This window comes from Leopardus geoffroyi, chromosome B2, assembly GCF_018350155.1.
Source record: "Leopardus geoffroyi isolate Oge1 chromosome B2, O.geoffroyi_Oge1_pat1.0, whole genome shotgun sequence".
Classification (NCBI taxonomy): domain Eukaryota; kingdom Metazoa; phylum Chordata; class Mammalia; order Carnivora; family Felidae; genus Leopardus; species Leopardus geoffroyi.
The window spans coordinates 143,123,438-143,146,953 of NC_059332.1; the positions used below are offsets into that span (position 1 = coordinate 143,123,438).

The 23,516-nt window shown below is 49.8% G+C and overlaps 1 protein-coding gene and 1 long non-coding RNA gene across 9 annotated transcripts in view; one reads left to right on the forward strand and one right to left on the reverse strand.

Annotated features, from left to right (window-relative positions):
* The window catches only part of SYTL3 (synaptotagmin like 3), a 94,226-nt gene that overhangs the window by 48,256 nt on the left and 22,454 nt on the right, over positions 1-23,516 (forward strand). For 6 of the 8 annotated variants that reach the window (XM_045500176.1, XM_045500179.1, XM_045500178.1 and 3 more), the window contains 5 exons: positions 4,114-4,165; positions 5,198-5,267; positions 7,573-7,651; positions 11,632-11,756; positions 18,936-19,070. In XM_045500176.1, coding sequence (XP_045356132.1) covers positions 4,114-4,165; positions 5,198-5,267; positions 7,573-7,651; positions 11,632-11,756; positions 18,936-19,070 — 461 coding nt within the window. The remainder of the gene's footprint in view (positions 1-4,113; positions 4,166-5,197; positions 5,268-7,572; positions 7,652-11,631; positions 11,757-18,935; positions 19,071-23,516) is intronic. The other 2 variants (XM_045500181.1, XM_045500182.1) reach the window with 1 other exon arrangement.
* The window catches only part of LOC123609239, a 31,487-nt gene continuing 12,619 nt past the window's right edge, over positions 4,649-23,516 (reverse strand). Inside the window, exons 2-3 of the long non-coding RNA XR_006717690.1 lie at positions 5,973-6,076; positions 4,649-5,047 (exon numbers count right to left, since the gene is read on the reverse strand). This is a non-coding gene — a long non-coding RNA (uncharacterized LOC123609239). The remainder of the gene's footprint in view (positions 5,048-5,972; positions 6,077-23,516) is intronic.

A 23,516-nucleotide genomic window follows, 5' to 3' on the forward strand; every position in this document is an offset into this window, starting at 1 on the left:
GCCTGATGCGGGGCTTGAATTCACCAACCGTGAGATCATGACCTGAGGCGAAATCAAGAGTCGGACTGAGCCCCCCAGGAGCCCCCCATTTTCCCCTTGTTTATAAGGACACCAGTCATGTTGGATTAGGCCCATTTAATGACCTCACCTTAGCTTGATCTGCAAGGACTCTATCTCCAAATAAGGTCACAGTGGCAGATGCTAAGGGTTAGATTCAGCATGTCTTTTCAGGGGGTACACCTCAGCCCAGAGCTGCCTTGGATGCGGTGGAGGAAGTTCATTGGCTGTAGGATCCACACGGGGCGCTGCCGCAAAGGACAGCACCTCCCCCTCTGGAGGGTGTGTTGGAGGGGGAGGGGGCAGGGCTAGGACCCAAGGGGGAGCCGAGGGGGGGCATGGAGGGCGCTGTTGGCACGCACACTGCCAGGCCCGTGCCTCCCCTCAGGGCCCTCACACCCAAGGCCGGATGTCCCAACCCACGTGCACCAGCTTTGTTTCTTGACTTAAGTAGGGTAAGATACACAGGACAAATAGAAAGCATTTCTAAAATAAGAAATCTCACCCGGCCCCTGGGGGGCTCAGTGGGTTAAGCGTCTGACTCTTGATTTCAGCTCAGGTCAGGGATCTCCTGGTTCGTGGGATCGAGCCTTGCATCAGGCTCTACACTGACAGTGTGGAGCCTTCTTGGGATTCTCTCTCTCTCTCTCTCTCTCTCTCTCTCTCTCCCCCCCCCCCCCCGACTCGCAGACTCAAGGTTTCTCTCTCAAAAGAAATCAATTCTGTCTCTTAAACATAAAGAAATAGGGGTGCCTGGGTGGCTCAGTCTGCTAAGTGTCTGACTTTGGCTCAGGTCATGATCTCACATTCAAGGGTTCAAGCCCTGCCTCAGGCTCTTTGCTGCTGCTTGCTTCAGATTCTGTGTCTCCTGCTCTCTCTGCCCCTCCTCCGCTCACACTCTTTCTCACTCTCTCAAAAATAAATAAATGTAAAAGTAAATAAATAAGTAAATATTAACAAACAGTAGATAGTGCTTCTTAAGGAAGCCCCTGGTGAGAAACAACTGAGGGATGGGAGAGGAAATAAAATGGACATACACAGTGAACGGGACACAGCCCCAGGGCAGCGCTTCCCAAACTCCAGGGAACGGACTTCGGGATGGGCCTAGGGCTCTGCATTGCCGACAAGCTTCCGGCTGTGATGCAGCGGGCCGCACTGCCCACACTTGGGGTAGCTAGGACATGGGGTGCAGCAGGTCAAGGGCCAAGCCTGTCCCTCTGTCTGTGTCTGTATGTCCTGTGAGCAAAGAATGAGTTTTACATTTTTGAATGGCCAGAAGAATGTTTATATCACATTAGGAAAAAAACATGAAATTCAAATTTCAGTGTCCATCATATTTTATCACAGCCCACTCTTTCGTATTGTGTCTGGCTGCTGTCACAGGGGCAGAGGACAGAGCCTGCCCGGAGCCTGGAATACTTATTTGGTCCTTACAGAAAGGGTTTGCTGAGCCCATGGCGTGGCCGGCCAGGCCCGATGAGGCCAGCAGGGGGCAGCAGAGAGCCGTTTGTGGCCAGGCCTTCCCTGGGACCTGGGGAGGGGTATTTGGAAATGCGGTGTAGGGGGACTAAACTGAAGCTAAGGGTGGAGCTCAGGGCACTGGGAGATGAGGTGGGAGTAAGTAGACAACGTCTGGGGAAGCAGGGCTGAAAGAAGTAATAAGAAGAGATGCTGCCGGGGCTGGCAGGAGAGGTGGGCCCAGAGCAGGCGTGGAGGCCCAGGGATGCTGCGTGGGGCTCGGACTTTGGGCGACGGCAATACGGAGCCACTGCAGCGCTTTAGGCGATGGAAGGACAGCACTGTTTGGGGGGCGGGGAGACTGTAACTCTGGTGCCATGGGGACGCTGTCACAACAATCTGGGGACAAGATGTTGAGGGTCTGCTGAGGGCGGGCAGCCGGGAAAGGAGCCAGCAGCCAGAGTGAGCGAACCAGCCAACCCACAAGAGGGCTCAGAACTCACTCTCTCTTGGGTTCTGCGTCTTTACCAGGACACCGCGGGTAAACAGCGTCACTAACTTTTCTCTTTCTTTGCCTTGTTTTTCTCTGCTTTCATGACAACCGACCGTGTTGCAGCTGGGGTGGTTCTCTTTTCCTTCTGGCCTAGCTCTTTTCTTTCCAGTGGCTCCTGCAGATGTGGGATTTCATCCATTACTAGCCCAGCTCTCAGCCTTTGGGGGCCGCCTTTCTGTTCTGCCTTGGAGAAGCGTTTCTTTATTATTATTTTTTTAATATTTATTTTTGGGAGAGTGCAAGAGGGGGAGGGGCAGAGCAAGGGGACAGACAATCCAAAGTGGGCTCTGAGCTGACAGCAGACAGCCCAATGTGGGGCTTGAACTCACAAACTGCGAGATCATGACCTGAGCCGAAGTTGTAAGCTCAACCGACTGAGCCACCCGGATACCCCCAGAAGCGTTTCTTAACGGGGGATGGGGAGAGCTCACAGACTCCTTTTAGAATCTGGTGAACACCATCATGAACCTCCCCCCAAATGTACACAAACAGGGAGACCCAAAGTCTGACCTATGATGTCAGGGCTCATGCACTCCCTGAGGCCAGCTCCCATTAAGGGCCCCTGCCCTGGGGACTGCAAGGCTTAGGGTCAGCTGGGCGCCAGCTGCCTCCTGGCTTTAAGGTTTGGGACTCGACATCAGAGACGCTTGCCTTTCCCCTCCCAAGCTCCTCCCTGCCTTCTCCATGTCTTACGGAGATGATGTGGGTACGTAAGCCTTTCTTTGGAATGGATTAAAACTTTCAAACACACAACACAGGAGCTAGACAGACCTCCTAGGATGCCAGGTCCGGTGGTTCTCAGCTGTGTGTTGAGCAGCGTGAAGCCCAATGGGGAACGGCCCTGAGCAAGAGAATCTGCTAGAAGGCTTCCCAGCTGGGCAGACTAACCTCTTCCTATGCATTGGGCCAGGAAACATTGTGTTCACAGAACTATGGACATGTAGAGTTCTATTTTTGGGGACGTAACACATCATAAAATCCCCTTTATTTGAAACAAAAAGAGTACTATATCAGATGCAGTCTTATTTAGGAAATTATTAGCCTCCATAACTAGAAATAAGCAGATTACATTTTTTAACAGATTAATTTAATCTCCATAACAAGGAATGTTTAGAGGAATATAGTCATTCAATTATGAAATGTTTCCAACAGACAAATGGAAGCTTGGAAGCTTAGGACTACTTTTCAAATTTTCCAGATTTAGAAAATCTAACCCAACATCAACTTTTAATAAAAGCAGCCTTTCCTAGCAATTGTGGTCTCTTAGCGTGGGTGTATGTGCATGTTTTTAACAACAGCTTTAGCAGAATGTAGTTTATAGAACATACACTTCATTTGTTTTAAGTCCATAATTTTTTTTAGTCAATTTATTGATGTGACCATCACCACAATAGAACTTTAGAGCCTTTCTTTTTTTGTTGTTTTTAAGTTTATTTACTTTTTTTTTTTTTTCAACGTTTATTTATTTTTGGGACAGAGAGAGACAGAGCATGAACGGGGGAGGGGCAGAGAGAGAGGGAGACACAGAATCGGAAACAGGCTCCAGGCTCTGAGCCATCAGCCCAGAGCCCGACGCGGGGCTCGAACTCACGGACCGCGAGATCGTGACCTGGCTGAAGTCGGACGCTTAACCGACTGCGCCACCCAGGCGCCCCAGTTTATTTACTTATTTTTGAGGGAGAGAGAGAGAGAGAGAGAGAGAGGGAGAGAGAGAGAGGGAGTACAAGCAGGAGAGGGGCAGACAGAGAGAGGGAGACATAGAACCCGAAGCAGGCTCCAGGCTCTGAGCTGTCAGCGCAGAGTCTGACACGGGGCTCAAACCCACGAACGGTGAGATCATGACCTGAGCTGAAGTCGGACGCTTAACTGACTGTGCCACCCAGGCGCCCCCTAGGGCCTTTCTGTCACCCTCAAGATGGTTTTTTACTTTTTAGTTGCAAGAAGTGGTATTAGAAAAATAAGAATTCTAATCGATTACTTTCTGTGTTTGCCTCCCCAAGGTTGTCTTCTTACTAACGAGTGACCTTTCCTGGTATCTCTTCCAGGCAAACACGACAGAGCTGGAGCAAAGCTCTTGCAATCTTATCAGGAACTGAGGTGAGTGCTATACCAGGCCAGACCGTCCTGGCCCCTCCAGGCCTGGAGCACCAAGGACTCGCTGAAAGAACTTCTAGATCTCTTGACTTTCAGACCTGGCTGCTTTGGAATGTGACTTTTTTTTTTTTTTTAATGATAAAGTGCCTGGAAAAGATTTAAACAGAGATATTTCCAGATTCTTACGAAAAGCCTTCTTAGCAGCTCGCAGAGCATTTTCTCACGACAGGTTTTATTGCTTACATTCTTCTGAAATGTTGTAAGGAAACGAAATATTATTTTTGATGGCATCTTAAATGAAATTCTAAACCGAGCGTTTGTTTTACGAATCACTCCTGTCTCCAACATCATGTCCAGTGCCTGACGCCTCAGACATCTGCGTAATCCAATGGAAATGGAAGTGGAGACTCTGCGAGATGCTAACTTCTTGATGCACATCCTAAACACCCAGCGTTCTTGAAGCTGGCAACAATTCACACACCTGATTGCACCGAATTTATTGAAGTGTTGCTCCCCACCAGCAGCTTTTTTTTTTTTTTTTTTTTTTTTGGCCCATAATGAGATTTTCCAATCTTGGGACCTCTTCATTTCTTTTTCTCCCCCATCACAAACTTCTTATTCCTCTCATGCTTGATTTAATGATTTATGACATCCACAGAATTTTTGGCACTTCTGCTGGTGCGGTTTGGGCCGAGAGAACGTGCACGTCCATATCGGACACATGCGTGGAGTCTGGGTCCCAGAGCGGCCGGGCTCCTTTAGGCGACACGGGTGGGGCGCGAGGCCGGGACACCGGCAGCGTGATGCTCCTTGGCCACGTTCCGATACCGGGAAGTAATGCCCTGTCGGGAGGAGCAGATCCAGGCAGGGCTGCGGGCTCCTCTTCTAAAATGCGAGGAAGGAAAGGAAAAAAAAAAAAAAAAAAAAAAATCAGAGAACATGAACTGTAGGGTGATGGCGAGTCTTGTGTATTTGTAAGCCTAATAGTTGGATCATCCATGACCTGTTTCTTATTCCTGTGTTTTTCCTTGGCAGCAACATTTCTGTGGTTCCTCCTACCCCACCTCCTCTGAGTGAAAGCCAGTGCACCAGCAGCTCCCACAGGGTAATGTGTCTGTGCCTCCCTGGGGAAGGGGACGTGGGAGAGAAATGGAGGAAGAAAGGGGATCTGAGAGGTTGGACCAAGACCCTCAGAGCAAAGGGATCCAATTGTGGCTGAAACTGGCCGTGGAGGGAGGCAGAGAATAGAGGCCAGAAGGGCTGGGCCTGCCCAGTGTCTGTGTGTCCGCTATACTTTGGGGGCCATGGGATCATCTGCATAACAGTGACTCACCTGCCTGCACCCCACAACCTCATGTATACCCCATATCCCCGCCTATACCCCACGTCCTCACCTGCACCTGTGCCCCACATCCTTGCCTGTGCCCCCTGTCCTCACCTGCACCCCACATCCCCACCTGCACCCCGTGTCCTCACCTGTGCCCTGCATCCCGGCCTGTACCCCACATCCTTGGCTGCACCCCACATCCCCACCACTTTACTCTTGTCATTTTGCTGGCTGTCTTCCCTAACTGTGCTGTGCTCTTGAGTGTGGGGTTCTGAATAGGCTGCAGTGCGTTGGGGGCCTCTGGGCGTGTAAAAAGAAAGAAATACATGTCGATTCACAGGTGTGTGATTTATACGTGTGGGAGTGCCTGGGGTGTGTGTGTGTGTGTGTGTGTGTGTACTTTGGTGTGTTTTTAGATGCTAATATAAAGTAGACCAGGAGCATTTCTGTCTACAGAAATTAGTGGTATGATCTTGGAGTTACCTGTGTTCCCACTTGGGAGGTGGAAATAATTATACTCCTCTGGCTTGTTTCTCATGGCTCGTGTGAGAAATTAACAAAATAATGTCTGTACTGGTACTTGGAAACTGTAAAGTAAAAAAATAAAAATAAATAAATAAAAGAAACTGTAAAGTGCCATGAAAACACATGGTCTTGATTATTTTCATTATTACCATCCTGCAAATTAAAGAGAGTAACTATAGCTGTACATAGAAAGGCACATTCATATGCTAGTGAGAGAGAGAGTATATTCATTCTTTTTCCAGTTTCAAACTGAGATCCTGGAATGAACTTCAAAATTCTGTTGTCCACTTTCTACTTGAGATTCTAAATCCTCCCAACTTGTTCCAGCACAGATGTATTTCCTGAATGGATGGACAGATGGATGGATGGACAGATGGATGGAACAGGGAAGGAGGGAGGGAGGGATGGAGGGAGGGACAGAGAGAGGGAGTGAAGGATGAATGGAAGCAGGGAAGGAGGGATGGAGGGATAGGTGGATGGGTGGATGGAAACAGGGAAGGAGGGATGAGTGGATGGATGGAGGGAGGGAGGGAGGGATGGAAACAGGGAAGGAGAGATGGAGGGAAGGAGGGATGGATGGATGGAGGCATAGAGGGATGGATGGATGGATAGATGGATGAATGGAAACAGGGAAGGAGGGATGGAGGGATGAGTGGATGGAGGGATGGATGGATAGATGGATGGAGGGATGGAGGGATGGATGGAAACAGGGAAGGAGAGATGGAGGGAAGGAGGGATGGAAGGATAGATGGATGGAGGGATGAGTGGATGGATGGATTGATGGATGAATGGATGGAAACAGGGAAGGAGGGATGGAGGGATGAGTGGATGGAGGGATAGATGGAAACAGGGAAGGAAGGAGGGATGAGTGGATGGATGGAGGGATGGATGGATGGAAACAGGGAAGGAGGGATGAGTAGATGGGTGGCTGGAAAGGTAGAGGCATGGAGGGATGGATGGAGAGGGAGACAGAGGGATGGAGGGAAGGATAGATGGAGGGGTGGATAGATGAATGGGACTTGAAGGGGAAGTGATCTCCTTTCTGTCATTTTTGCTTTTTCTTCTCTCTCCTGCTTTGGGGGGGTGGAACTAACTCCTGGCTCCAGGCTGGTGCCCTGAGCCTGGTACCACCATCGGCCCCTGTGTCACTGTTGTGTTGGCTGTTGTGTTGCCATCCCCTCTGCCTGGAGCTGGGGTGGGGTCATACAAGAGCAGGTTAAAGAAGCAGGAGTGTACTTGAGTGCAGTCTGAGCCAGTGAAATGTCGGTTATTATTTCCAAGAGGTAGTTGCTGTCAACGCCTCTTGCTGATGGCCCTTCCTTAGATGTGGGTGTCAAACCTCAGAGGAAAGAAGCTGAGTAAGAGGGTCCCTACCTCCTGAGAGGATAGTGCCCTCCCCTCTCCAGACATGCATGCACACACACACCTGCACGCACCCGGAGCACCCCCACTCCACTCACACCTGCCAGTGTTTGGGGGTTGGCGACCTGGAGGCTGCTGGGGCAGACACAGGTCTTCAAATATAACTCTCATTCTCTCTCCTCTGTCTCTGTTTTAGTTACAGGAACTTGGTCAGTTTAAAGGATTTAATAAGTCCATGGAAAATTTGTTTCTGTCTGTTACCACCCACATGAAAAGTAAGTGGATGCCTCTGATGTGTTCCTCCCGCCACCCCCCGGGCCAGCCAGGCCCATTGGCCGAGGCACGGCCAGGGACCTCTGTCTCCAGGCCCTGGGGAAAGCCACAGCGCTGGCCCTTCACCCCTCCCGTGCAGAGCAGGCCTCTGGTTTCCCCGGGGGAAGAGGAGACACCCTTCAGGCCACTGGAGTGGCTCAGTTTACCCCTACTGCTACCCAAACCTGCCAGAGCTCAGCACAGACCTGGCAGCCGGTCCTGGCACCCATCACAGCCTCTCCCAAGGACCAGCGGAGACAGTAGAGGGTTCCAATGAATGAAAACTGGGAGCTTTCAGGCCAGGCAGGGCCCAGCGTCTGTCGCTTGCGTGGAACTACTTGTCCTTTCCTCCTTGGTAAATTTATCTTCTTCAGTTAGCAGTAACCCTATGATTTGTAGACGCAAGGAACCCAGAACTACCACTGCTCAGAATCTTGCCTCTTTCGATGTTGTTTCCTATCAGGTATTTCCCCCTGTGGATCTTAAGTTGCAAATCCCAGAGAACAGCCCCCACTTAGACCTGCTAAGGTGCCCAGAGCAGGCCAGGCATTTAGAGAAGGTCCTGAGTGGGATCAGGGCGTCTTGGGCATCCATTCTCTCTCACGGTGCTTCTGTTTGGTTTCTGCCCATGCCAATGCCTGTGGATGGGGTCGGGCTTGTGCCTTGGCTCTGAGACAGTCTTATTATTTGATTTTAATTAGTCCTCTGAGTTCCCCCACGAGCCCTTCCGAGCCGTATCGTGACAACTGAAAGCACCCTTTTTAGATAAACAGGGAAGTGACCCTCTCGTGAGACCGTCTGTCCCCCTCTGCTTCAGAAGGGGGAAGCAGCCAAATCTCATGCCACCTGTTTGCTAATAGAGCTCGGAGGTTTAAAACCACCCCGTTAGTCTGCCCGGCTGCAGACCACATCCGCCCTCCGTGCGCACCAGCCTTGGACGCGGGTTTCCAACTGGAACGGCGGCCTGAACTCTGAGCGGCTGGCCCCGTTCCTGCTGACGCCGCTCTTGTCGAAACTTCTCAGCGTCTCTTTCTAGAAGCACGGCCTCTACCCAAATCCATGCGGCTTATGTGAACTCCCTCCCACCACTGTATTTTGGAATCATGTCTCAGCGTTAACTCTGGCCTGGTAATCCCTCAGCCAGACGCCCAGAGAGGCAGGACGCACGTTTCATCTTGTCCCGTGTCCCACTCGCCCTCCTACACACGCTGGGACCCACGCACGGGTACATTGGAGCGTGCTTTCGTACCCATAGCCTCGCCTGTACCCTTGCTCACATGTTGGAGACTTGCCGTGTCAATACCTCGAGTGTTATGGAGGTGGCATCAGTATAGAGCAGCAGACCCAGGTGGACAGCTGGGGCTAATCCCCGGTGGCAGGGGGTGGCAGGGGGGATTCAAAAGAGCAAAGCAGCATCCTGTCTCTGCCATGGCATATGGACTGAAGCACCCCCCCCCCCCCCAGGTCCCCTCCCTGCTTGTTCAGACACTGGTGCTTCATGGGACGCCAGGACCTCAGCCCAGAGGCAGGGGTGGAAACACCCAGCTTTCTGGGCCCCCCCCCCCAGAGGACGGTCTGCCCGGGGGGTGGGGGGGGGCCTCTCTCAGGTGCTCCCCGCTGCTTCCACGGGGCAGGGCACAGGCTCTACACCCTTCACCCTGTCTCTGCCTCAGGGCACGTAGCAGGGGTGGGGCTGATTCCTGGTTCTTCAGGTCCTGAGCTGTCGTGCACAGGTCCCTCTTGATCCTTTTTGCTGTGTGTTTCCTACAGAAGTGGGTACAGAGGATGGCCTCATTCTGAGGGTGCCTGGGGTCTGGGGGGATGGCTGGAGGGGGCCTTAGCCTCAAGAGTTTAGGAAGCTGCCCCAGAGCTACGACCTCTGGCGGCCCGTGTTGCCCTGTGAAGCCGATCCAGTTGGAAGAAAGCGATTTCCAGCCCTTTTTATTATCTTTGCATGTCTAGGAGATTCCAGCACTATAGCCCCCCCCCTCCCCACCCCTGCTCAGAAGGGGAGGAGCAAATCGTTGATTTTCATTTTAGGACCATTCTGTGCTTCTCGCTGTTACTTTTCCTTTTCACCCGATGATGCTGATCACAAGCCTACTTGTTAGAAGCTGGATACTTAGGAGACACCCCCACCTGCCTCGTCTGTGGACATAAATGGACCAGATGAAGGCACAGGCTTTGGGGTGAATGCCAAACAGATGGTGGTGAGGGGACACCCCCTCCCCCTGCCCCGAGGGCCTCACCCCCTTCATAGCTGGGCTAGAATTTAGCTGTATGAGGAGCCCAGGTTCACTGCCCACCTGGAGGGCCTGGTGTGCCGGGACCTCGCTCACTTCCAGGAGCAGAAAGTTGCCCCACGGTTTCCGGAGGGTAGACGCGCGGCCAGTGTGGACAGCGGCGCTCTCAGAGAGGAGAGGTCCCGCACATCCTGGTGGGAAGGAGAATGCCCTGGGGTTTGGGGGGGCAGGCGAGCTTCTCCTCCGGAGAAAAGAGACACTCTGCAGATGTACCCTCGGCAGTACATGCAGGGATACCTAACAAAGAGCAGCAAGTGAGGATTATTTACACCCTGGAGCTGGGCCGCCCAAGACGCTAACCACAGGTGGCTCTTGAAGAGTGGCGCGGGGGGGGGGGCGGGGCGGGGAGGGGGAGAGTAAAATGCACACCAGGTTCTGGAAACCTAGTATTTCAAAAAGCGAAATTAAAAAGCTAATTAATCACACAGCATAGGGAATATTGATAGTAATATTGGAACAGTCTTACCTGGTGATGGATGGTAACTACACTTGATGTGGTGATCATTTTGTAATGTGCACCGGAAACGAGTAAGGACTGTATGTCAATTACCCAGTAAATAATGTCATTGATTTTAATATTGATCATATATTTTAACAGTATTTTAGATATATTGTGGTAAATGAAAAATAGTGTTAAAATTAATTTTACCTCTTTTTATGTTTATTTGTTTATTTTGAGAAAGAGGTGGGGGGGAGAGGGAGGGGGAGACAGAGAGGGAGAGAGAGAATCCCAAGCAGGCTCCGAGCTGCCAGGGTGGACTGGAGCCCAACATGGGACTGGATCTCACTAACCATGAGATCATGGCCTCAGCCAAAATCAAGAGTCAGCCACTTAACAGACTGAGCCACCCAGGCACCCCTTACCTCTGTGTTAAATGTGGCAACTAGAAAATTTGAGATGGCATTTGTGAGCCACATGACAGCCATCAGAGAATTCCACTCTAAAGATGGCTTCAAGGTCATCTTTGAGAGAAACAAGGACCCCATGGAAAAGGGAAGACATTTTTGAAAAACAAAATCACCTTTGAGGTGGCTGTCTCACTTCTTTGTGTGCATTCCTTCCTTCCCACTTTATTCATCTCTTCTGGACCACTGGTAGGCTGGTGGGGGAGGGGGAAGGTGCATTTTCAGGCTTTGTCTATTAAAATAGTTATAAGCGTACCCTGAATCTTCTACCTCTCTTCAAAGTGTCCCAAGAGATGGTATTTACTTATAAATCTTTGTGAGGAGCCCTAAAAAAGCTGGCTGGTTTGTTAGGCTGCCTTTTTCGTGTTTGGACAACTGCGTGCTTATGACGGGTGGCCCGGGATACAGAGTAAGCTGGCTGGAAGTCCTTCCTTTCACTCTCGCCCTGACGATGGCTGTCTGCCTACAGAGGCACGTGGCCACACTGTCACCTTCTGGGACTCTGGCTCCTCTGTCCTGTGCAGGGCGCCGTGTGCCCTGCGTCCAGCATGTGGCTTCTGGGGGTGGCTCCCCCTGAGCCCAGAGCTCAGAGCCGTCGTCCCCACGCTGTGAGCCTGGCCTCAGAGACCTTGAGGCTCCTCGGGGGTGTGGTTGCAGGGCATCTCAGAGGAGGGCCCCACGAGTCTGTCAAAGCTGTGTGCTCCCACCTGTCATCCCTTGTATTTGTTTTCTAGAGCTTTCCAAGTCCCAGAATGACATGACCTCTGACAAGCAACTCCTAGCCACGGGTCCCAGGCAGTGTGCTAGCCGGACGGAGAGGAGGAGCCAGTCTGACACTGCCATCAACGTCACCACCAGGGTATTCCCTGAGGCCGCCGGGCCGCCACCAGAGCTACTTCTAGTCCATTTTCTCTATAGATTTCGTTTTCCTTTTCTTTTATTGCACGACACTAAGCAGTCTGAAGAAAACATAATTATAAACCTTTCTCTATTGGGGAGGCCTGGCCAAATGAAGGTCAAATTCCAGGGTCGATTTGGAAAATAGTTCAGAGCAGGGAAAAGCTTCAGCCTAATTCTGAGCCCCTGGGGTCCCAGGTGTCCACGGGAACGCCTTGCTGGTCTCAAGGCCACACCAAAGGCAGAGTGGCCCCCTGCAGGGCTGAGATGTGCCATGTTACTCCTGGGGTCCGAATACCTCATGGAGGGTCAAGAGGCCTTCTTGTTTCCAACAACCTCCAGTTCGAGTCTGATAGAAACCCACTAAAAACCTACGTGCCGCCTGACCGAGGGCAGTCACCAGGGAGGCTCCCTCCCGGTATCTAAACCACAAGAGAGAGAGCTCACCTAATAAAGGCTTTTAAGGAAATAATTACTCTGGCTTTCCACCAGGATTAACCAAGTCTGAAGCAGATGCACTGGGACAGGAGAGAAAATGACTTTACAGTCAGGACACCTAGGTTCTAGTCCAGCGGAGGTGACCTGGCTAGGGCAGATGCCATCACCTGGTCAACAGGACTGTGCTGGATAGGACAGGCGTCCCTTCTCTGCCACTGTGGGCTCCGCTCGGGATGTCCCCAGACAGATTCCTTTAGGCAAGGAGATGAGGTTAGCCCCACCCTCCTGCTGGAACTTCCAGACACCCACTCTCGAGGTTTCAAATTCTGCCTCCATCCACGACCCTCTGCCTTGGGCACGTCACGTCAACTCCCGGAACGTCACTATGCCCTTGGTGAAAATGAAGGTGATGATACCTGTTCCGCCCAAAGGCACAGGCTGCTTATAAAGATCCCCGAGATAATATGGTATCTAAATTGCTACCTAAGCCATCTACATATACTATCTAAATTGCCGGTCTTCCTAATTATGTGCCAGACTCCACTCAGGGCTTTACCCGGGCCATCTCATTTTATCCTCACACTACCTCGTGAACTATGTATTGCATTTGGCCCTGTTGTCCATTTAGGGAAACTGAGGCTTAGAGAGATGATGTCAGTGCCCGCGGTTACATAACCCGAAAGCGGTGGGCGGTCTTGGCTTGGAGGCTGAATTCTGGAGCAGCTGTTCTCAGTGTGTGTGTGTGTGTGTGTGAGTCACTTGGGAATGTTGTTGACATGCAGAGTCTGACTCAGTAGATCTGGGGCAGGTGTGAGATGTGGCATCTCCAGTGAGTTTCTGAGGAGCTCTTGGGTGAGCGGGTTGCGGCTCCTGGCCCCTGGGACCTCGCTAGATTTAGGAGGAGGCGTCTAGAGTGTGTGAGATGCATTTGGAAGGCCTTTGAGGCACCGAAGGGCCAACAAGCGTTCGTTCCTGTTGGCTCCCCAGGGTCTACACAAACACCGTTCCAGACACCATCCCTGAGTCAACAGACGGAGGAGAGGTTCACGTGCATTTAGGAACCACTATGTTTCAGGCACAGTGGTGGTTATTACGTACTAGCCACGTTTAGTTCTTGCAGAAATGCTGAGGCGGATATTGTCACTCCCATGATGAAGATCCAGGATCTGAGTTTCAGCGAGAGGGTAACCAACCTGTGTAATGTCACGTAACTAATACAGTGTGGAGCCGGGAGTAGAGTCCAGGTTTGTAGGTTCTGAATCCTAAACTTGTAACTTCCTCGTTATATGCCCCACATAAGGACGACAAATGAGGGCCCAAATCCTTGGATGGAGCCCCTCGGATGCTAACACTCACTAAGGTTACCAGGCACTGTTCTTCGTGTAAAGCCCTTATAGATACTAAATCCTTACAGCAACCCTGTGAGGTCTGGGCTATCACTGTCCCTATGAAAGATGAGGGGCAAAGGGGAAAGAGATGACCAAGGGGGTAATGTGGTCGGAAGTGTCAGGGCGAGGCAGAGTCTGTTCCAGACACCACACCTGTGACGCCTGCGGGAAAAGATGCCAACAGGGTTTGTGGACGGCATGTTTCTGCTTCCGATGCCTGTGCCACGTGATAGGGCATCCCAGGTTTCCCAGGCTTAGTTTCTGGCCTCCCCTACTGCATGTGCATGGGGAACGAGCCTGCTGGGTAAATTGCAGGGTTGTCTGATGGGACAAGGGAGCTTGAGGGTCGAAGCGAGGAGGAGCAGGGGAGGCCATGGCGAGACAGCCGCCACCATCTGGACGTTCTGCCACTTGCTTCCAGTTGACTGCCATGCTCTTGAAGCGACACGCTTTCTACTTTTTGCAGGCATTCTGTCTCCCCACCTTCCTTGAGGATATGGCTGTTTTGGAGCAATGTAGCCAAATGTTTATAAAGTACTCAGCAATCATGGCATGATCTATAAATGCTAAATAATCACAGGGTTGACATATAAAGAGTACATCTTTAAATAGGACGTTTGTCAGACTGCAATTACACATGCCCTCGTTGGTGAGCTCATAAAACTGACACATTTCCATCAGAACGCCTCGGAGCATTCTGCCAACCTTAAGCACACCACGTGGTGCCCTTTGGAGGCAGGGGGTGTCAGTGCCCACTTTGCAGGTGGCTAGACTGAGGCACAGAAATAGGAGATAACTTGCTTAGGACCACGTGATGACTCTGAGATGGTAACTGAGAAAACGGCTCAGGACGGCTTCTGTGCCACTTCTCTGACCATTAAGCATGCACCGCACGTTCTGGAAATGCTCCCGTAAAGACCCTCATTTACCCGTGTGGGCCGGGATTCTTTAAGAGGTGAACTCTCTCCCCTGTCCTTTGAGACTTCCTGTGCATCCCCGTGGGATTTTATTGTGCATCGTATTAATGTGTGGCTGATCTATATTGGCCGTAAAGACCCTGTTAACCAGGAAGCAAACACGAGAAGCTGTTGGGAGGGGCTGTCTCCGAGGAGTGGGACAAGGACGGAGGCGGGGAAGAAACCCTTCCTTTCATTCGGTGCCCCTTTATGTGAAGTTTTCCCACGTCCTGTGAAATCTGAAGAAAGCATCCGCCCCCAGGGCATGGCGTTTCTGCATCCTTCTTTCCCCCACCTGCTGGCCACACGTAAAGGCCGAGCAGCCAGAGAAAAGGGAGGCAATGGCATTGAGTTCAAGGATGAAAACACTTGGTCTTAGACTTGAGGGCTGTTGACCCCCTTGACGGTCCCAGGAGAGGCGGCCTACCTCTCGGCCGGGACAGGACGTTGCTCAGAGCACGTAGTGTTGGCCGAGCCCAGCCCCGGTGGTTGTCTGAGACCCTCAGATGCAGGCTTGGGGGCAACAGGAGCTCTCTCTTTTCCCATTTAAGATCAGCTAAAACAAACAATCCCACACGCATGAATTGTATGGTTCCAGGGAGTCCATAATTTGATCAAATCGAGCCTAATGTTTATTGATCTTTCAGCATCTAATATGAAACTTAATAACTCTGTACAGAGTAGACCTCATTCAGGGCGACCATTTTTCTCTGTAATCTGACCCAAACTAGATAGCTACTGAAATACATTAAAAATCACAGGGGAAATAAATGCCTTTCTCAATGTCGTCGATAGGCTGCCATCTGAATCTCGATGCCCTTTCACAGGGCACTGAGTCTGACAGAGTCATTTAGATCCTTCAGAATTTACCAGGGAAGAGGTGAACGCCAAAGTTCACGTCGATTCCTTAGTCGAAATAGGGATGTTCTTCAGAACAGTGTCGGCTTTTCTAATGATTTCAAAATATTTATATCGGCACTTATGTTTCATTAACGTTTTTTCGGAATCCTAACATATTTGGAAACAGTCTTCCCTGGCTATGAATTTTTTTTTCCTGGCTATGAATTTGACATGCCACATGATCGCTCTTATAAAGATAGTTCTTTGTCCCTTTTCGGAAACTTCTGTCATCAGTTTAAAAAAAATGTTTATTTATTTATTGTGTGAGAGGGAAGGGGGAAGGGGCAGAGAGAGAGAGAGACAGAGAGAGAGAGAATCCCAAGCAGGCTCCATACTCTAGGCGTGGAGCTGGGTGTGGGGCTCAGTCCCACAAACCGTGAGATCATGGCCTGAGACTAAATCAAGAGTCGGACACTTAACCGACTGAGCCACCCAGGCGCCCCTGTCATCAACTTTTTTTTTTTTTTTTTGTATGATTTAAAAACTATGTTGCCTTAAAGAAAACTGGATTAGGTGGTTATATATTGAACGCCTACGTGTTACAAAGCTGTATGTTAATATTTAGCCCATTTTATTCTTTCTGTCCCATTCCGACTGCCGCCTTACAGGCCGTTCCAAATGGAATCTTCCACGTCCTCCAAGGCCCCTCCCCCCCCGCCCCGCCCCGGACACAGTCAGAAGGTAGAGGCCTTGCCGTAGGAGAGCCCTCTGACTACTTCCTCCCGCTCAGTTTCTCTGGATCTTCAGCCACCTTTCCTCCTGCCTCAGGAATGGACGTTCCTTCCCGAGATGGAGCCCTCCCCTGGGGGCTGGGTTCATCCTCCTCGCTCTCTTCTGGGACCTGCTCCATCAGCTCACCGCTTTCCCCGCTTCTGTTTCTCCTCAACCTGCAAGTTAGCCCTGATCCCCCCCCCTTAAAAAAGAAAAACAGCATCTTCTGAAGGATCCCTTCCACTTCTTCGTCTCAGCCCAAGTCCACAAAAACGTCCTCTGCCCTTGCCCCCCATCACCCTCCCTCCTGTTCACTCCTACCTTCCATGCAGTCCGTTCCCTGTGCCAGTGCGACACTGCTCCCTGGGGCGCCGCCAGGCACCCCTGATTGAAAAGCCTGCTGGCCCATTTGAGCATCACCCTCATCAATGACTTTGTCACCTTTGACACAGTTGACCAGAATTCCACTCTTTTCTTTAATTACAAAAATGGTTTTATTGCTTGTATGTATAATAAAACCTAGGCCTACACACTAGTGAAAGTTTAGAAAACACAGATGAGGAGGAGGAGGGGGAGGAGGCAGGAGAGGAGAAAAATCAAGCAAGCACCGAGCCGGGCCAGTCACTTGGAGCACACGCGTACATTCACTTTGCAAACACGATGCCGTGCTGCACATCCACTTTTGTTATTTGCTTTCTCAAGAATCTCTAACTTTATATTTTAATTTCTTCCCTGTCAATACATACATATTGTCATTGTTTTACAGCTATTTTTTAGGGCTTTTTAAAAAAGTGATTATATATTTTGAGAGAGAGCACAAGCAGGGGGCGGGGGGGGGCGGTCGGAGAGAATCCCAAGCAGGTTCCCCAGTGTCAGTGTGTAGCCTGATGCAGGGCTCGAACTCATGAACTGTGAGATCATGACGGGAGCCACCCAGGCGCCCGTAGGACTTTTAATTCATGCTGCGAGATTGCCCTCCTCTGTGGTTGACTCAGTTTACCGACCACCAGAGGTGGAGTAGCCCGCTTTTCAGCACCCCTGCTGGCACCAAATGTTATACTTTTTTTAAAAAATATTTTTAAATGTTTATTTATTTTTGAGAGAGAGGGGGGTGGACAGAGAAGGAGACACAGAATCTGAAGCAGGCTCCAGGCTCTGAGCTGTCAGCACAGAGCCCAATGCCGGGCTCGAACCCATGAACCACAAGATCATGACCTGGGCTGAAGTCGGCAGCTTAACCGACTGAGCCACCCGGGTGCCCCCAAATGTTATACTTTCTATTTTAATATTTGCTAATTTGATAGGCCAGTTTTAAAAATCTCCATTTCTTTAATTTCAGGTGAGCCTTTTCTCATACTCTTCTCCTTTTTGAACATCCTTCATGCCCGAAATCCTCCCCTTGGATCTGCAATTCTTCTGGCTGTCTCCTCCCCTGGGCCGGCTCTTTGGTGACCCCCCTCCGCCAAGCTACCTGTTCTCTGGAAAGCCTGACACAGCAGGAATCTGGCCTCTTGAGTCTCTTTGGTTGCGTGGGTCATCAGCAAGTCTAGGAACATGCTCGGTACTTGACCATCAGCATAGGCCCACCACTCACGATGCCCCTCCTTTGAGTCTCTCCACAGCCAGCCTTGAACCTCCCACTCAGGTCCTACTTTCCGCTAAAGATCATCCTGACACCCCCTTCTGCATAAGCTCTCCACCCCCTCTTTCCCATGGACTTGGCTTGTGCCTCCATTTCAGTGGTGGGTCTGTTTCCTACCAGCCAGGTGAGCCCCTGGAGAGCGGATGATGCCTCTTCTCCCCCCTCCCTTCTCCTCTGCCCCCCTCTTTCTGCCCCAGGACTTAGAGCAGTGGGTCAAAGATAGGATCGCTTAACAAATGTCTGATGGAGCTGAGCTGGCGTTCTGGGGATCGAGAGCATGAACAGTAATTGGGAACTAATCATTTCTTCCACGTATTTCCTAATATTCTCAGTCTTTCATTCCTGAGAATTACAGCTATGATGCAAATGTTACATTTGTTATATTTCCAAGTTCCACTTCCAGCATCAAAATGTAAAGTCTGGATTCAGAAACTTTGTACTTTCAGCCAGGAAGAGGTTTCCTACCTTGGGCATTGTGTTTTTGGCTCTGTGCTAGCCCTGTCCAATAGAAGTTTCTAATCACGGCCACATGTGGCTGCTGGGCACCTGAAATGTGTCTCGTGCAACTGAGGAGTTAAATTTTTTTAATTTTAGTTGCTTTTAACCAATGAGAATTTAAACTTCTATAGCCACATGTAGCTAGCGACTAGCACATTGGAAAGCACAGCTCTATACATGATAAAAGGGGTACTGACTATTTTATAAAACTTAGAGACATATTTTAATTTTTCCCTTTTTTTTTAATGAGCACATTACAACTAAAACTCTGATAGGCTAAATATCGTATTTCATGTGATTAAATGCAGGGATCGCTATTAAGGTCAACATGTGGACTTGATTTTTCTTGAAGACTTACTAATCCATAAGTGACCCACCCACCACCATTCATGAATATCCCAGTGCTTGCTGATGCCTGCCCGGGGGCCCTGCGGGTGTGTGTGTATGCATTTATTCAAACGGAAGCGTGCTCTCTTACTCAGCACCCAGAAGTTTGCATATGAGTGCTGTCAGGTCAGAGGTGCAGGCTCTGCTCACTGAAGTCACCACCTTTGAACAAAATCACACTAGGATACAGACTGTTGTTAATTTCGTGTTTCCTTTTCCAGAAGCCAAGCACACCAGATATTCTGAAACCTCTCAACCAAGAGAGTCCCAAACACCTTACTAACCCTGTTTCGAAGCAAGAGGACGTCTCATCCAGGCCAACGCCCAGCACTTTGTTCTCAGGAGGCTTGAAACACGTGAGTCTCATCTAACACTCTGGCCACCTGATGTGTGGCGGTCGCCATGATGTCGGACGGGGTTGGTAGGCGGGGGTAGGAGGGAAGTGTTGTCTTGTGGCATAACCTGGAACGTGACAACAGAACTTGGAGGTAATATTTTACTCAGACTGGGAGCTGGGGAAACCTGGCTATATACTTTGATGGTTTTTCTTTCATACACACAGATAGCAATGAATAATAAATAACGGCATATTTGGATGAGCAGTTTTTACTTTCAATGAGGTCAACGTATCAAATATTTCTCTTACAATTATTTCTGTGTCTTGTCTACCCACGAGTCATGAAGACATTCTCTTGTTCTCTTCTAGAAACTTTAGCAAAATTTCATTGTTCTGTGTAGGTCTGTGCCCCTGATCATTAATGTTTGTGAATAGTATAGGTTGAGGTTCATTCTTTCCACGTGGACACCCAGTTATTCCGGCCCCCTTTGTTCACAAAACGACTCTCATTTCCCCATTGACTTTGGTATCTTTGTTGAAAATCAAGTAACCGTGCAGGAGTGGGTCTTTTTTGGGACTCTTCACTCTGTTCCTCTCATCTCTGTGCTCTAGCCCAGACCACACCGTCCTGATTACTGCAGGAAGTCATGAAGTCAAGTTTCCTAAGTCCTTCAACTGTGCTCTTCTTTTGCAACATGTTTTAAAGGTTGGCTCTGTTGATAGGCAAGCCTTTTATTCATTCTTTTGTGGCTTCAAAAACACTGACGGAATGCTTACGTTAGCCTCAAATTGTGATATGTGGTGTGACAGAGCCTTGGGTGACAGGTCACGAGGCCTCGATCACTGTGATAGCTCTTTACCTTATTAAATAATCTTAGACGGGCTCCTGGGTGGCTCAGTCGGTTGGGTGTCCGACTTTGGCTCAGGTCATGATCTCGCGGTTTGTGAGTTCGAGCCCCATGTCGGGCTCTGTGCTGACAGCCGGGAGCCTGGAGCCTGCTTCTGATTCTGCGTCTCCTCTCTGTGCCCCTCCCATGCTCATACTCTGTCTCTCTGTCTCTCAATAATGAATAAACGTTAAAAAAATTAAAAAAAAAAAAAAAACTTAGACAATGGCAGAAACTCTCCAAACTTCAGTGTCCTCATGAAGGAAATGGGTATCAAGCCTGTTCTTTTTATTTCACTGGATTGTTTTGAGAATGAAAATGCACTCATTCCATGGTGTATTATAGTGGTTATGAACTCAGCTTCCAGGGCCATCTGGGTGGCTCAGTCAGTTGAGGATCCGACTCTTGATTTCAACTCAGGTCATAATCTCACGTCTTGTGGGTTCGAGCCCTACGTTGGGCTCCACACTGACGGTGCAGAACCTGCTTGGGATTCTCTGTCTCTGCCCCATCCCTGCTCATGCTTGCTTGCGTGCTCTCTCTCTCTCAAAATAAATAAACTTAAAAAAATAAAAAGAACTCAGCTCCTAGAAACCACCTTCTTGGTTCACATTCCAGCTCCTATAGTGTGACCCAGAGCAAGTCCTTTAACCTCTCTGTGCATTGGGGTGGTTGTGTTTTTATGGAAAACGATACTCACTTTAGAAAACAATTCACTTACCCCCATCCTATCTATCAGATCCTATCAGATGAATATCTGCTAGAACATTACAAAGTCACGGCAAAAGCAGGCCAGACCCTGAATAGGTAACTGAATAGGTAACATCCTAGACTCAATCTGCTAAATGCTGGCAGCTCCCAAACCAGCCCTTCACTGAGTGGTCCTGCCTCTTTCGGAACCACTGCTCTATACCCGCACTACTCAGAATGTGGGGCCAGCAGCCCTGGCACCACCTGGGACCTTCCAGAAATCAGAGTCTCTGGCCCCATCCCAGACCCACTGGGTCAGAATCTGCAATTTAACAAGAGCCCCAGGTGATTCATATGCACCATGAGGTTCGAGAAACGCTGCTTGAGCTCTAGCAGTTTCAAACCTGAGTAAAGTATGTCATTTGTTAAGGATTTCTTAACAGTCAAGGGCCATGCTGTCCACTACAGTAGCCATTAGTCACATGTGACTGTCGAGCACTTGAATTACGGCTAGTCCGAAATGAGTATATCAAATACACACTGCCCAGGACCTGATTATAATGTTTTTTGTCAATTATATCTAAATAATTAAAATACACACTGGGTTTTAAAGACTTAAGTAGGAAAAAATATAAAAGGTGTCATTAATAATTTTTATATTGACATATGTTGAAATGATAGTATTTTGGATATATGACATTAATAAAATGTACAGGCATACCTCCTAGATACTGTCACTTCCAGGCCACCTCAGTAAGGTGAAGATCATAATAAAGTCAAATGAATGTTCGTTTCCAGTGCATATAAAAGTTATGTTCACCCTACACCCTAGTTGGTTTCAGTGTGCAATGACATTATGTCTAAAAAAACCGATGTACGTGCCTTAATTAAAAAATACTTTATTGCTAAAAAATGCTACCCATCATCCTCTGAGCTTTGAGTTGTAATCATTGATCACAGATCTCCATAACAAATATAGTAATAATGAAACCGTTCGAAAGATCGTGAAAATTACCAAAATGTGACACAGGCACGAAGTGAACAAACGCCGTGGTTAGAACGGCAGTGATAGACTGGCTGGAAACAGGGTTCCCACAGACCCTCAGTTTGCGAAACACACAACATCTGTGAAATGCAATAAAACCAGGGATGCCTGTATTATTAAAATTAATGTCACCTGTTTTTAAAAAATAGGCCACTAGGGAATTTTAAATATTTTTTTAAGTTTATTTATTTTGAGAGAGAGAAAGCACACACACAAACAGGCAGGGGAGGGGCACAGAGAGAGAGAGAGAGAGAGAGAGAATCCCAAACAGGCTGTGGGCACAGAGCCCGACGCAGGGCTCGATCCCACGAACTATGAGAGGATGACCTGAGCTGAGATCAAGGGTCAGACACTTAACTGAATGAGCCACCCAGGTGCCCCTGGAGAATTTTAAATGACAGATTCGGCTCACATTCTAGTTCTGTGGAACAGCACCGGTCTGGGTCCTGTGATTGTGCGTTCAGTGGCACCTGGGACGATCTAACGTGGAATTACCCAAATGTTGCGTCGTGTGCCTCTGTGTGCTTCCTGGGAAGAAGGTTCGTGTTTCCATCAGTTCTCAGACAGGTCTGCACACCCACACTGGTCAAGGACCAGGAGTGAAAAGCAAACTCGGTTCACACAAGTTCTTCCCGGGAGCCTCCGAGTCCCAGCGGGGTGTAACCACCTGCCCCCGGGGAAGAAACGACCCTGCGCCCTGGCCCTCTGCTTCTTGGTGCCTTTTCGTTCCAGAGACTCAGGTGGTGAGAGCCTCGGCTAGCCGGGCCAGGAGGCCTCAGAAAGCTATGCCTGAGGGTGGGTTAGCCCCTTTCTTCACAGCTGGTGAAGGTGCTGGAGAATAGTTCAGCGAGGTGGAAGAGCAGAGGAAACGCTTCTCTGAGGGTGAGATAGGCAAGGATGGTTCCAGAACATTCTCTCATTGGGTTCAACCCTGCGGTGGGTCTGAGACAGGAAGAGCTTTTCCAAGATTCTCTGCAAGGTTTGCCCCTACTCCAGCTGATGGAAGGATGACAGCTAGCTTGAGCTTTTTAAAATTTTTTTTTTTAACATTTATTTATTTTTGAGACAGAGAAAGAGCATGAACGGGGGAGGGGCAGAGAGAGAGGGAGACACAGAATCGGAAGCAGGCTCCAGGCTCTGGTCCATCAGCCCAGAGCCCGACGCGGGGCTCGAACCCACGGACCGCAAGATCGTGACCCGAGCCGAAGTCGGACGCTCAACCGACTGAGCCACCCAGGCGCCCCATAGCTTGAGCTTTGTTAAAAAGGCTGGTCCTGAGGGTGACACTAGCCTTCTGGGAGAGTCCAAGGGGCGGCTTCCCCAGAACTGCCCAGGGTCCCACAGACTAAACTCTAAGCTCCTCCAGGGGCCAGAATCATGTCTTTGGGTGACCAGAAACTAACACATAGGCACGGACATGAGCTAGGATCCACCCCATGTGGTCCACGAGGCTCCACACGACTTCCCACACACGCCCCACCTGCCCCCTTGCTCGTTCCACACAACCGCACTGGTCGATGAACACGTGAGATGCAAGCCTGCCCTGGGGGCATTTCTGCCCTCTCCCATGTGGCACCACACCCATTCACTCCTTTCCTTTAAATCTTTGCTCCAAGGTCACATTGTAGGCGGGGTCTACCCCCTGCCCTGTCCTGCCCTCCATCGCCCTTACCTTCTCTCTGTTACCCATATTCTTATCACCTTCTATAGCTGTGTAATTGGTTTATCTGTTGTTTATTGTCTCCTGTAAGTCCCACGTGCCCAAGCAGTGCCTGACCCTGAAGCAGCACTCGGTAAACACGTGCGGAATGACCGTGTTACTCCTACCCGGAGCTCTGGTTTC